At 37.4% G+C, this 15,753-nt stretch overlaps 1 protein-coding gene across 1 annotated transcript; it reads right to left on the minus strand.

Moving 5' to 3' along the window:
- Window positions 1–2,330: 2,330 nt before the first annotated feature.
- TNFSF13B (TNF superfamily member 13b) lies at window positions 2,331–15,753 on the minus strand. Its single transcript, XM_040537393.1, is given in 8 exon segments — window positions 2,331–4,483; window positions 6,050–6,200; window positions 6,295–6,407; window positions 6,756–6,812; window positions 15,005–15,110; window positions 15,199–15,221; window positions 15,224–15,431; window positions 15,433–15,753. Coding segments are annotated over 8 exon segments (867 nt in total). The 5' UTR covers window positions 15,529–15,753; the 3' UTR covers window positions 2,331–4,370.

The following is a 15,753-nucleotide window of genomic DNA, read 5'->3' on the forward strand; positions in this document are numbered from 1 at the left end:
AACATACATATTTTTATTTTAATATATAAATTGCATGTTTCAAAGCATCTACGTATCTGCCAACTGCACATCATTGACATAGAAATCATAGAATATCCAGAGTTGGAAGGGACCCACAAGAATTACTGAGTCCAACTCCTGGCTCCACACAGATCCACCCCAAAAACCAAACCCTATGTCTGAGAGCGTTGTCCAAACACTCCTTGAACTCCAGCAGGCTCAGTGCCGTGACCATTGCCCTGGGGTGCCTGTCCCAGTGCCTGACTGCCCTCTGGGTGCAGAACCTTTCCCTAACACCCAGCCTGACCCTCCCCTGTCCCAGCTCCATGCCGTTCCATAGGGTCCCGTCGCTGTCCCCAGAGAGCAGAGCTCGGCGCCTGCCCCTCCGCTCCCCTTGTGAGGGAGCTGCAGGCCGCCATGAGGCCTCCCCTCAGTCTCCTCTTCTCCAGGCTGCACGATGCACATGACTTCAGCCACTCTTCATGTCTTCCACTCTAGGCCCTTTACCGTTTTTGTTGCTGTCCTTTGGACACTCTCTAATAGATTTATGTCCTTCTTATACTGTGGTGCCCAAAACCGCTCACAGTACTTGAGGTGAAGCTGCACTAGTGCAGAGCAGAGTGGGCCAATCCCTTCCCTCAACCAGAGAGCAATGCTGTGCCTGATGCACCCCAGGGTACGGGTGGCCCTTTTGGATGCCAGGGCACACTCTTCACTCATATTCAACTTGCCATCAACCAAAATGCACAGATTTCTTTTCTGCAGGGCAGCTCTCCAGTGTCTCATCCCCCAGTCTGTATGTGTTTACAGGGTTGCCCCATCCTAGGTACAGAATCTGGCACTCGCTTTTGTTCAGCTTCATGCAGTTGGTGATTGCCCAGCCCTGTTATTTGTCAAGAGCTCTGTGCAGGGCCTCTCTACCCTTGAGGAAGTTAACAGCTCCTCCTATTAGTGTCATTTGGAAACTTACTTAGCATGCATTCAAGTCCAGCACCCGCATCGTTCATAAAAACATTAAAGAAAACTCCACTAATGAATGGCTGCAAGCTTGATGTAGTCCCATTTGCTATAACCCTTTGAGCCTGAAAGAACATACAACCTCTCACATTCAGTGAAAATGTACTGAAATGAAAATATTCAGCTCCCTTATGTCTGCCATGCTGCTGCTTCACACTGCATATAAAAGAACCATAGTATTTGCACAGTTTGTTGAATTTGCAGAAACCTATCTTAAATGATAAGAATGTAAATTAAGATATCAATCAACTAGATACTACTTATTACCTGTCATGTTCATTTAAATACCACTTATCAAATGCAGGAGTTTTCAGTAACGACCACTAACTGAAGCATAAGCATGACTGAGGTCAGAATGGACTTCGCTATCTCATCTATCGTCAGTTTGTTAGCAGAACCATCAGGAATGAGATATCCTCCTTTTCTTCCTGCTTTGGTCAGAAAATGCTGGTCTGTTAAAATTCAACTTTGTGTAGAAGCAGATCAATTTTAAGAAGACAAGTTTTCTCATGAAGCCAGCAGAAAACTAACCCAACAACAACAAAATTGCCAGCTTTGTCAGTAGAAATATCTGACCAGACTGTTGACTTGCACTGTCTACACTCGTGGAAGTATTCATGGTTCACAATTTTTGTGAAGAAACTTGAGGTTCTGTTCCATCCTACCATAGGAAGGGAACACTTTTGAAATATTTTCTCTCAGAAAAGATTTCCCACATCACACGTCAGAAACACTTTTCAAAATTTCTGCACTGTTCATGTTTGTTGAAAGCAGAATGAAGAAATACAGTTAAGAAAAGGGGCAGTGATGACAACAGATTTTGCTTCACAGAACTTTTGCTATATGCTTAAAACACATCTATAATACATTATATATATATATATAAATTAAATTATCAAAGCTACATCTTATGAGGTGCCAAGCACTTTGGTTCAGAATTGGCTTAAGCCAAGCGAGCCTACTGAAACCACTGGGAAAACTTACATACCAAAAATTAAATTTGCAAGTTTAGCCACTATGTCTAAGGAAAAGCAGCTTCCCTTCCCTTCCCTTCCCTTCCCTTCCCTTCCCTTCCCTTCCCTTCCCTTCCCTTCCCTTCCCTTCCCTTCCCTTCCCTTCCCTTCCCTTCCCTTCCCTTCCCTTCCCTTCCCTTCCCCCTTCCCTTCCCTTCCCTTCCCTTCCCTTCCCTTCCCTTCCCTTCCCTTCCCTTCCCTTCCCTTCCCTTCCCTTCCCTTCCCTTCCCTTCCCTTCCCTTCCCTTCCCTTCCCTTCCCTTCCCTTCCACACTGCACTGAAAACAACAAGAATCTGATCAGAGATTCTGGTCACCTCTTTAATATACTTCAGTAATAGGAGTCAACTCACTGCATGCTAATAATTCTTTTATCTACAGGGCCTCACACAAACTTTGGCTAAACTGAGGTCTCCAGTAGAGGATTTAAGATATCTTTGTGGCAAACTTAGCACATCAAAGTTACAAAATACCACTACTACTAACAGTAATAACAAATTTCAGTTTTGCCTCCAGGTCACATAAATAAAGAACAAATATTTTAAAGTATTTGTAGAAGGAGGACTTCCAGACATTCTGAAACCTTAGTTAAGCCTCACAAAAATCCCAGTGTGGTAATCCAGTGCACATATCCTCATTGCTGAAATGTCTTTCTGAAGCATGGAGAAGTTGAATTGTTTCATCAGTTTACCATAGTCAATAATTCCTAGCCCTATATCACTTTTATTTATTGTCTATTACCATAAGAACTCAATCAAACCAAACAGCACTATTTCTAAAAAGATACGAGGAGACTGCAACATACAAAGCGCCTTTTCTTTACTGAATGAGCGTATATGACACAATTCTCAGACTCATTTTTTTTTTCAAATTAAGCACAGTTCATTCCTGTGGTTTTAAATATTTTATCTACCTCAGTAGCATTTCCATACTTCTTTGTTGCTCAGTGGAATAAGTATTTATTTTTTTCATTACAGTATCTCCTAAAAGCTTTGACCACCCTATTAGAAGCAGTACACTTGGATTCTTGGGTGGGGAAAGAAATAAATCTGAGTGAAAAAAGCAAAGAAACAGAAGAAAAGAAAATCTACTTAGTCCTTTTACAGGTCTATTTTGTTTGCTTGTTTGTTTAAAACAGATTTGAACAACATATTTAAAATTGCTCAAAACAAACAAACAAACAAAAAACCCTACAGTTATCCTAGGAATTGAGTCCAGATTTCTGGGATACAAAAGTATATTTTTAATTACTTTATGGTTGGTTCAGGGTTGTTGGATTTTTCTTTTTACTGTATTTTGTAGAATGGATCATAGCAAAAGCAAGAGAAATACGACAAATATGTATGCGACAATGTTTCCATAGATTAATCTGTTCAAAAGAAGACAAAATCCTATAAAAAAGTGTCAAAGACTCAAATGTGTGTGCATATACTTTCACATATATATATTTATTGTATATACACAACATATATATATATGACTGCAGAAATTATGAAGTCAGAAATCCAATTATACCTGCTATATTGTGTCTAATTTCATTACATTTCTTTCTATGCCTGCCTTGTTTACATGCACGTATTCCTTGATGGGTAGCAATACTTTGAAGATTGAGCTATCAAAACATCTTATGTGTCCATTTTCCAGTAAAACTAATTGTAATCAGTAAATACTAATAGACTTTAGTAATGTATATATCTTTTGTCCACAGAGGATAAGCAAGCCAGTGGCTACTATTCTATATACTTCTGAGGAGTTCACTTAATTATCCTGTACATTTAGACTTTCCTTCCCAAATAAATCTCAATGTCAAAGAAAAACAAACAAAAATAAATAAACAGAAACCAGCTGACACCACCATATCATGATAGGCAATCTAGTGCTTGATGATTCTTCCTCATCCTTTATGCTTCAAATTTTTTACTTTATTTTTTTTTGATGAAATAAAGAAAATGAAAATGCACTTGTGTTTTAGTTTTCCATTTCTGGATAATAAAATGGTCCTGCTCATGCTATACTTTGTGGTCAACTCTTCTTTGATTTGCTTCACGGACAAGAAATTACTTCAAAGCCAAAAACCATATCTTTACAGCTGTTGTTTAGAGTCTCCCATTGTCTAAAATAAATTGGCTTTCTGGTAATCACATGACATTTTTATCTCACAAGTACGTCTGGTGTGTTTCCTGTTTTGGGTTTGCTTATTAAACTGAAGAAAAGGTTTCAGAAGCTGGTGGTGTGGGAGAGAGACTGAATTGGCAGCTTTATTAAAATTCAATTTTTTTTCCTGAAAAATGCATTGGAAAAGAAGAAAACTGCACTAAGCATAATAACAGAAACGAAGAACTTCAGAAGAGTCTGACTGCACCAAAAAAAGTACCATCGCCATCCAAGGATATTTTGGCTCTTCTTCGTGGTATTGTAAGTTGAAGTTCGTCCCCTTCTTCTAATTTTGCAATGCCTGGCAAAAAATTTGGAATATTTAAAAGTTAATATTTCACAGACATTATTTTCATAAATGGTGTTCAAAATGTCATTACACATCATCTTATAAATCTAAGCATGGCTTGTTACTTGTGACAAGTGCTTGTTTTATCTTTAGGTACAATCTTACAGATTTCAGCCTACCCAAATCTGACACTTAGCATCCTCTGTGGAGCTGGATCTACCTTTCTTTCCTTAGCAATTTCATTCTTCACCCATCATGTCACAGTTCGCTTAAGCAAACGCTGCAAAAAAATGGCATAACTGCAGTGCAATCAGATTCCTCATCTTATGGTGATGAGACAGTCAAGGTCAGCACTGGGCATTGCTGGTCCTAGACCACTCAGTTCCCACACTTCTAGAGGAGGTCTCATCAGCTTTATCAACCAAATGAAGTTACCAGACATCAGCTGATCCACTGCAACTGCAGAGCACAAAAGTCTGCTTCCTGCAAGCCACACATCAGCTGATGTGATAACAGAAAGCACCTTGCCTTCCAGTTGCAATCACTGAACTGAGAGCAAAACTAACATCTGCAGCAACACGCTCAACAACATGAGATACCGCAGTGAAATTCAGTTTTCCAGGTGAAAGCAGAGGGTGGGAGTTTGGGAAGCAGGAACGACGATGTGGCAGAATGGAATACATTAAATTAATTTTTACTTGAAAAAAAAAAAAAAGCTTCCTTCCCAGTCCCATTTGTTTAGTACCACCACTTGCCAACAGTCAGGTCCTATTACTGAATGTAACCCACTTTTCATATAAGACAGAAAAAAAAAAAAAGACAGATTTTATTCACAGAGATCTTGCTAGAAAATAGCAAAATCAGAAACCCCCAAATCCATGACCAAGGGAGAAAGGCAGACAGGTAAGAGCTACTGAATGAGGTTTGATAGGCCTGGACAATAATTTCTTAAATGCTGCTGCAGGAAAATACACACATATGAGCACTAAGCCTGCTGGACTTGCATTTTTTAATTGGTCTTTTTTGCGGTGTTTCTAATTTGTGCAGTCAAAAAGAGCTCTTTATAGAATTAACTATTTTTCATCTAACCAGATGGTAAAATTGCATTAGCCATTATTAGGAGTAGAGATTTAAGCTGCTTAATGACTTTAGAATGACAACTATTATTTGGATGGTTGGACCAGATGATCTTGGAGGTCTTTTCCAACCTTAACGATTCTAGAATGGATTGAATCTTTGAAAAGCCCACAGTGAAGTACACAAAAATTGGGTGGGTAAAACTCATGCATGATGTATTAAAGCAGAACACAGCTCCTAAATATTTTTTATTGGGACACGTAAATGTGGAATCCAACATTTAAGTTAAACTGAATCCAAGTTAGATGCATGTAGTTCAACTGCTGATGCTTTATATAAAGCTATACTTTTTGAAAGTGTTTTGTAGTTTTGCAATTAACCAGATCCATGAATGCAGTCCATTTTCCTTACAACTGCTACAATCCTTAATCACCCGCCATTTGAGATTCCATTTAATACAGTTTATTTGCAAACAATGAGAAGGAAAATATAGATGTTTACCAGCAGTATAGCAAGAATTATTCGGATAAGACTGTGGCATATTTTGTATGCAGCGAAATAATGTCACCAAGCTCAGATCATCACCAAACACATGGGCCTTCTTCCTCTGTATTAGATGTCCCATAGCAAATGTTGTATCTGTATATAAAACCTACAGAATGAAGAGGTACAGACTTCAAATATATTGTATGCAGACATTAAAATCCTTTAAAAGTCAGATGCTGAAGTAAATTGAGCATTCTTACCTGGCCATATATGAAAAAATATCCTGTTTCTTTGATCACTATTTTATTTCCATGTTCTTCCAGAGCTGTTCCACGTTTAAAGCTCAGAAGCCAAGGGACAATGCTTGAATCATCTAAAAGAAACAAGAATTTTGGGGTAATCAGAAAAAACAAAACCACCACCACCACCAACAAAAAAACACCACCACAAACAAACACAGATGTACTTCCCTAGTTATCATCTGCCAAAATTGAATAAAGCTGACTACTAGTTAAGACTTCCAGCCTCTCTAGCTGGATTTCCCCCCCAAAAGAGGATATTGGCAAGAGCTGTCCAGATGCAAACGACCACATTATTTTATTTATTTATTTATTTTAAAATCAGGCCATATAACTCAGTTACTGCTTTGAAGTTAATTAAAATAGGACAAAAGATATAAAACATGGAACAGTAAGCAATAAAACATGGAATATATTCCTACCTTTCTGTTGGATATCACTTTTGCTGTCAGCGATCAGTTGCAAGCAGGCCTGCAGCACTGCAAAGTGAAAGCATACATGTCATTTGTAGAACAGAGTAAGCTCTTTGAAGCTACTTCAAAAAAAAACGGAAGAACACAAAACAAAACTATATTCTTGGTCTCATGACCTATTTGAAAACAGAATCTATCTACTGATTTCAAGGAAGGTCTTACTCAAACATGCCAAAACAAAATTCATACGGCAACATGCACTAGATAGCTCTCAGAGAGCTACAGCTAAGCAGCATATAAATTGTACTTGCTTGTTTTAATCTTTGGTCCTAATTGAGTTTAAAAAGTGCAGCAGTAAGTTAAACAAGCTATGAATCAGATCAATTAGCTTTGTTAATTTTTTAACTAAAAGCTCAAAACAAACAAACAAACAACGAAAAAGCCAACAACCCTGCCAGCTATGACAGATACCAGTTTTTCTAACAGTATTTATTATATTGCTAAAAATAGTTTCCAGTCATGGTTTGTGTAAAATGTTAATCATATATACTGGTTATGTGGTACTTTCAAGAACAGTAAACTCAAATTCTCAAAATCTCTATATATGTACCCTCTATGTATTTTCAGATGCACACAGTCAATCACCCTGTACTAAGAGAGAAAGTACGGAGATGACTGGTAGCAAATAAATGCACACATAACAAATACCTTAGTATCTGACAAAAAAAAAAAAAAAGCATTACTCAAAACTGTAAAGGTTGGAGACACGAGAAAATAGGACGTTGATCAGAGAAAAATACTGTGATATGGTATGATGTGATATATATACTGAGATATGATAAAATAAAGGCTCCCAAGAGAAACAGAGATTAAAAAAAAAAAACAAAAAACTGCTAACCACATATGTCAGTGAACAGGATAAAAGACAAGAGGATGGTTGCATTTGCTAAGAGCAGGTTTTCATGAAAACATCAGGTGGTAGTGGTACTTTGGAGGCTGGAAAACACAGTTGTAACATTTATTGAACTTTATTTACTGCACTTAGAAACTGATATTAAGTCAAGAGAAGAAAATTCTGCTTTGTACTGCTGAATCTCTATTTTTGTTTGCCTTTTTTTGTTTTGTTTTGTTTTGTTTTTGTTTTTCAGATAAAAATGCCATGGCCCAGATTCAGTCCCTCTTGCTACAAAGGGCAGTGACCTACTCTATGAGATATTATTTCTGTCCCATCAGTGGTACCCCTGTGCACAGTCCTGTGCTCATCAGCATCTACTTCTCTCTGCAGTGTACAGAGTGACAGAGTTGGAGAAGAAAGTCTGTACCTTTCTCCTTTTAAGGGGGCTGCCAGGGGAGGGCTAGATGCTGGGTAGCACATCAGTGGTGCTCACAGACAGTGGACAAAATTCACATGCAAGTCAGGGAATGCTTCAATGTCACAAGAATTGAAGAACCTATGAGCCCTACTGACATTAACAGGAACACTATCCTGCAGTCAACACTTCCTTTAACATGCCAAAATCTATGGATTTTCAAACCAAGAATTTAAAGGCTTCTACATTCCCTGCCATTTGATAAGTAATAGAAAACCAAGCCAACATAAAATCAAAAAAAAGGTGTTTTACTTCAGTGATTTTTTATTTGAAAAAAAATAAATCACATTTGTAAGTGACAAAATTTTCTGAAAAAGAAGCTTCCAGATAAAATCAAAATGTGATTTTCTGGAGTTGCACAACAACAACAACAAAAAGCATGTCAGGCAGTTTATTTCGCAAGGTATTCATTTACTTTCGTTTGGAACAAAATGCCTTCCTGGTGAATGGAATTGGCAGTAATCTAAATACATATATTTTTTCCTGCTTTTAAAGGAACTCACCAGTGTGGCCATTGGAATTTCACTATCCAAACAAGAGAGGAAACTGCCCTCGTTCACAGTTTGAGGTTCTGGATTTGTGATTTGATTCTTAGCAGCAATGAAAAGCTATTCATCATTCCTCAGAACTGCTACACATTAATTAAAATCAGCAAGCTAGGTACAATCTGAGAACTTTTTCATATTTTTAAAACACTGAACAGTTCTGCTGCAGTTTACGAATATCCGCTCTCTTCTCTCTGGGGACAGCAACAGGACCCAAGGGAACGGCATGGAGCTGGGACAGGGGAGGGTCAGGCTGGGTGTTAGGGAAAGGTTCTGCACCAGAGGGTGGTCAGGCACTGGGACAGGCTCCCCAGGGCAGTGGTCACAGCACCGAGCCTGCCAGAGTTCAAGGAGTGTTTGGACAGTGTTCTCAGACATTGGGTCTGATTTTTGGTTGGTCCTGTGTGGAGCCAGGAGTTGGACTCAGTGATCCCTGTAGGTCCCTTCCAACTCTGGGTGTTCTGTGATTCTATGGTATCAAATCTACACACACTCTCTAAAAAAATCTTTTTCCTTTCATGTATGCAGACTCTGAAGTCTTTAAGGCTGCGCAGAATATAGTGAGTTTGCCTTTCAGGGAGAAACATGGATACAGAAGTGTCATTTATGACAATACAGAGAACAGAACCAGCACAGTGGCCATTTTACCTAAAGCCACAAAAAGGAAAAATAATTTCCTAAAAACTATTTGGGGAATTTAACCACAAGATACTTAAAAAAAAAAAAAGTTCAGAAGCCAATACCAACACATAACTATTTCCAGTATATACAAATATTCACTTTGACCTATGAACAACACATATGCTTAAAATCAACTAATTCACTGAAACAAATTCAAAACAAACAACATAATTCGTTATTAAAGAGAAAGAAAGGATATACAGAGTATATTTTTTAGGGAAAGTAATAGAGATTTTAAGTAAAATGCTAACATTGTTAAGAAATGTTAGCAATTCTATTCCAAGAAGAACCCAAATCTGAATTACAATATGAAGAATATATACATTACCAAATATAGCTTGAATATTTACTACCAGTACAGAGCAGAAAAAGTCAAAAGCTCTACCTGAGTATGCTTCAGTTCACTGTAAATCAAACCTGAGCATCAGCTTTGTAGTATAAGGATTTTTGAATATTTGATAATGTAAGCAGAACACAGGATTGGTAAAATACTTCTTTAAAACATGTAAAAATATCTAAAGTGTGCACCACCATGAGGACTTGCTGTACAAAACAACAAGTACCTAGAACAATAACGTGTGCCCCGACCTCTTGTGACTTCAGACGATAGCTTTGCTTTGATGAGAATTTTTTTTTTTTTAACTCTTCTGATATAAACCACGTTGTGGGGTGTGAGTGAGGAGAAGAACATTTCAGACTCTTCTTCCATGAAGAGAACAGACAATTCTGAAGAAGTTAATGACTCCAGATGTCTTTACAAACCACAGCCAGCACTTGAAAGAATGTGTTCTTCACCAGTGAGAAATGTAACCACAATTTCAAAAAACCAAAAAACACCCAAAACAACAACAAAACAACAAAAAACACCACCCAAAACAAACACATCTAGCTTTTGCAGAAGGATAAGAACTTAGTCTTCTGCATATCTATGTAGTTCTCTTCTGCATATCAGTAAGATCAAATTCCCCCTCCTTCTCCTTGTTTTAACTTGCATAATCATTTTAATACCTTGTAATCTAACTTCGTAATCCATCCAAATAAAACTGCAAGTTTGTTATCTATGAACTTGTGCATAAATTGCTAAGTTTTGGTATCTGAGTATCTGTGGCCTGAGACATCTCTCTCAACTTTTGCTGAAACAAACAAAAAAGATGAAAAACCCTGAGCTTAAAAAAGAGACCTGCTTGCTTGGGTTCCTTCTTTGGTCTCGATCTGTACTCTGTAGACTTCCTGAAACACACTTAAACACTAGGTAATTTAATTTATAAACGATATGTACGTTCTTGAACAATTTGCAGCTTTTTTTTTTTTTTTTCCTTTTAACTTTTTAATTTATTACCACAAGATATCTTCCTTTACTTTTTGCTTGTGCAGGTTTATAGATTGATTAATTTGGCACTTTTAAATTAAGAAGTCTTTATGGTGCATTAATCATGGATTAAATCAGTCACTGCATTAAAATGGCTTAGTCATCGTTACACATATGATTCAGATCTAACAAGTATCTTTGAAGTATTACTAGCATCATTTTAATCTTAATGGAATTACAAGTAATATGTTACAATTAGTATAACCAGGAATAATTTACAAAGAATTAAGAATAGTTTATATAGACTTCTATTATGCAGCATAAAGCAAAACATTTTTTTTTTTAAATTAGAGCCTATTTTGTGTATTTTTTATTGCACAGAGGTCTGTATAATATGCAACACTGATTCGTTCATTCAGTAAGTGGAATTCTTCATGTAAAATTGTAAGCACTGAATGAAGTCTTTTTCTACTCTTTCACACAGAAGTGTTCACTTCCTTTAGAGTTAGCTTGTTGTCAGCAGAAACAAAAAGAATAACATCTCTTTTGAGAACTTTTTTTTTTTTAGCACTCTTATATTTTCTCTTCTTCAAACAATAAAATAAGAAGGATTTGGTGAGGGAATTTATATGCAGAATTGCTTAGACCAGTAAGAAAGGTTAGCTTTCTTGACTTAAAGATCTCTGAAGTCAAGTTCCAGCCATAAAAGTTCATACTGTCTGTCTGTCATGGAGATCTAAACAATAGCATACGGAAGTCAAAACATTTCTAATCAGCAAATGTACCAATTTGCCAAAAAAGCACTTATATCAAGAGTAATGGCAAAGGGGATGCCTTCTCACTACTTAGTGTTTGCATGACACCAGTTGTTTCCTGTGGATAGAAGTGACATGGCAAAAGAACCTGGGAACAGCTAGTGAAAAATTGCCAGGCTAAGTTAGCCGGTTTCACTGCTTTGTGGACTTTGAACTTCTCTTCAGTTCCTTTCATATACACATCTGGTTGAAACGGATAACCTCAATACACTGAAGTAAGTAAAGTCCATGGGTGCCCCAATCTGATCACACCAGAACTTTGCAAATTTGAGCTTACAGACAACCTGATGCTCACCTCGCTAGCCAACCACGGGAATCAGAATCACACAGAGATGATTGGAACAAGGCACCTAGGGAGCGTGCAAATGAAACTTGGCATTTGTACTCTGAACTGTCTCAAGTAATAAAGCTGTATCTTGTTCCTGGACCGAAGGACATATACATCTTACAGAGAGGCATGCTGGCAAGGCAATCAATAATAGTGATCAGGGTAATGTGTGTGTGCGCTCATATGTGTGCGTTTCTGTTGTGTAGCAAGTTTTCCTCTACAGGCAAAATTTATAAAAAGAAAGACAAATTAGAAGAAAAGTATTCCTGCTCTTAAGTGTCCTGATATGACACCTGCTAGAAGCGGTTCGATGATCTATATCTGCCTGCATATTAATAATATGCATCTTTCAAGATCACCCATTAACTCCTACTCATTGTATCAAGAACTCTTGTTTCTGACTGTTAACTGTGCCGCTTTCTCTGCAATTGATACTCAAAACCCATCTCTTCAGCCTACTTGTGCTGGAAATTTTCTCAAGACATGAGATGTACAAATTCTGATGACTAATACTTTTACGTATGAACATAGAAAATGCCTAGCCTATAAAAATATGAAAGAAAGCACTGCATTAGATCTATTTTCATTCAATCATCATTTTAATTAAAATTACAATTCGTGGCCACTTTCATGCACACAGTATCAAGTAAGTATATATTAAAATCTATTAAAAAGGAAAATTCCATATATTCAAGAAGAGTTGAGCTAGGTCTGAAAAAATCAAGGGCATCTATTACCAAAATTTAATTATCAAAGTTAAAAAAAAAAATCACAACTTTATTTATAAACAACAACAAAAGGTTCTCTTTTACTTCTGTTCTTTGAATAGACATAAGAGAAGCAATTCTATACCAGTAACATTCTCATATATTCACTTTCTAAGGAACTGGTATTGTGTTGAATTGAAATTATGGGTCAACAATTAATTCTGAGACTAGACTCTGCTTTGAGAGCTTGTTGAAGCAACAGAAATAGCACAAGAACAAAGCACCTCACTCAATACCCTAATTTATCTGCCATCATACTGGACTGAGCGTAGTGAATCTGTGGGATACTTTAGAGGCTTGCAAGGATTCCAATACTCAGCAATGGATGCAGGAAGATAAAAACACAGGGGTAGTAATTTTATGTATATGACCAATGAACTGGCAGAATTCAGGACCAGGCACAAAAACATGTTATTTTTTTTCAGTCACTGCACTAAAACAAAATTAGCATTGACTAGCAGGTTCATGGTCATCAGTGGAGAGGAAGTCTGGTCTGAGAAAATTAAGCTCTAAAGAGCTTAATTTGCTATTATTAGAGCAAGTAGAAAGGTAACTCGGTGTAACAGATGACCTTTTATGTAAGGAAAAGATTTATAATATATTTATTTTTTTAAAATATATACATACAAAATATGATGGCTGTGTTAGAAACAATTTTGTAGTACGTCACCCTATGTAGGTTTTCCCTTTCAATTGAATGTTCATATTCTGTGCTTTCTGTTTATCCATCCAAAACAATTTTAACAGCCAGTTTATCTTAAAAAACAATGCTTACAAAAATATGAAGCAGCTTAATTAGAAGTTCAGGTGAAGAAATACATATAGATATATCAGAGGTGGCTACCTGATGAGAAGAATCTTAAGTCTGCCAGAAGCACAGCTGAGGAGCCCAAAACCCTCCTCTGCCCCATGAACCCTCAATGAGAATAAGAGTATAGATGAAAACTACAGTGAAGGGTACTGAATAACTTGCAGAATACTGATGCTATAATATCCATTAAAAATAAAATAAAAGACATGCCTCCTCATTTTGGTGATAGCTGTGGTTTAGGTATAAAAGATCACTAGTTTTTATTTGGGAGACATTAGGGTGGGGAGAGCAGGGAAGTTCTGTGACTCCCATGATAGAAACAGGCTACAAGAAAAATAATTAAGTAAATTTTGTCTTGCATCCTGGTTGTGAAATCACTCTTAGCCAAGACCCTGAACCAAAAATTATTAATGAAATAGAATAAATCTCATTTAAACCTATGGATTTGGTTCATGTCCTATATGAATATCCTCTTTTAGAGACTGGAGGTAAGCACAATGGATACTGTAAAACTTAAATTTCATTTAGCTTGCTGAAGATTAACTGAAATACATTCACATTAATTAATAATCAAAAAGCACATTTTAAGGAATCTCTGATTTAGGCTTTATCTACTCACTATTGTTAACTTAACATATTTTAACTTAATCAGTAATTCAAAATATCAGCTCCCATCAGTCAAAACAATCTAAAACTATTTATAAGGGAATTTAACAGATTTAGCAATTTAGGAATATTTCTAGTTACTCAATGTAATTATAGTATGCACATTGTTAGGTTTAAATTCTGTATTTCGTCCTATCAAACATCAATGTATTTGGAAAGACAACAACTAAAAGAAATTGAGCATTTTATCCCTGAAGGAAACAAGTGTATCCCATTAATATATTGACATTATAATACACATCAGAGGCGTTTTACAGAGCAGTCTATAGTGTTTTCTGCAGCATCGTTTAAAAGGCTACAGTAAAAAAAATAATTTTTTAATTTATTAATTTTGCTAATTATATTAATAGATGGTTTTATGCAGAAGTAATGCTAATCTTTTGAATTCCTTGTAGTCTGCCTCTTCAGACAGGTACAAGCTAGCTTTTCTCTTTGAAAGCTCCTACTTCCTTAAAGCAAAGGAGACTTTCTTGCTACTTCTCTCTTTAGGATGACTATGTTTTCCCAGAAAAATGACTTGACTTTTTTTTTTTTTTTTTTTTTTTTTTTAATAATAGCTTTCCCTCATAATATTTATCAGAGAGAAACAATTAGACGTTACCCTGAATTGAAAATGATGGATTTAGAATTGATCAGTTTCCAATCTGAACAATTTCAAGTTGCCTTACTCAGCTCTACAGCTAATCGAGAAATACCATAGTTACAAGAAGAAGAATTGGGAACTAATATTCAAAATTCAACCTGCAGACAGCAGAAATATCTGTACCTTAAAGAGTATGGTAATCATCAAGCAAATGCAGTTCACAACATTCATTCAATAATAATTGTATTCAGTTGCAAAAATCGTAATAGGATCTGGGAGCATCCATCAGCCTACAGGAGGAGATATGAGCCAAGAACTGCTGCTAGTCTCCAAAAAGCATTCAGCTGCAACATCCCAACCCACTTCGCGATGGTGCTATTTACCTGTTTCCTCCGTGTGGACGACAGACCTTCTCCCCCTGTTTCTGCTCCCATTCGAGATTTCCTTTCGGAAACTTTCAGCTGGGCTATGGCCAGGAAGCTTGTTCTCCTAACGGGGACAGGCAGCAGTTGGTGAGAGCAGCCTCATTCCCTGCAAGCTCATGCCCTGCGCAGCCACAGCCACCACTCCAGCTTACCTGCCTGGCACCAGCTGCAGAGGCTGCAGGAAGGAAGAAACAGGGGCACCCGCTTTCTCATCATCAGGGGAGACGGCTGGCTGCTCTAGCGGAGACCTTGCCTGGACCCTGTAGATCAGCTCATGGCGCAGAGCTTCTAGCTCTGTTTTCAGGGTTAGAGAACATGGTAAAGAGACACTGCTGCAAGACAACGAGGACAGGAGCATTGCAAGCCACAGGAATGTGACAGAAAAAAAGTCCCGTGGTGCCTGAAGCAGCACCAGGGGGGGCAGAGGGAGAGGAGGCGGTATCCTTCTGTTGGATGACGTGCACACAGTCCACGGATTTCATCGCTGCTCTTTCCTCACTAAGCTGGAGGAGAGTTCAGCTGTCCCCTTCCGAGGTGCAATCCATGTTACCAGTTGCTCTGTGAAACTAAGGGCATCCAGAATAAGTGAACAAAACGCCCAGATCATTTCCTGTCATATGAAGCCGTTGATACAACCATTAAACTTAATGTACAGAGTGAAAGTTTAACATTCAGTCTCCGTTTAGCTTTCTTCTTTCTGTGCTGCA

Source organism: Cygnus olor, chromosome 1, assembly GCF_009769625.2.
Source record: "Cygnus olor isolate bCygOlo1 chromosome 1, bCygOlo1.pri.v2, whole genome shotgun sequence".
Lineage (NCBI taxonomy): Eukaryota > Metazoa > Chordata > Aves > Anseriformes > Anatidae > Cygnus > Cygnus olor.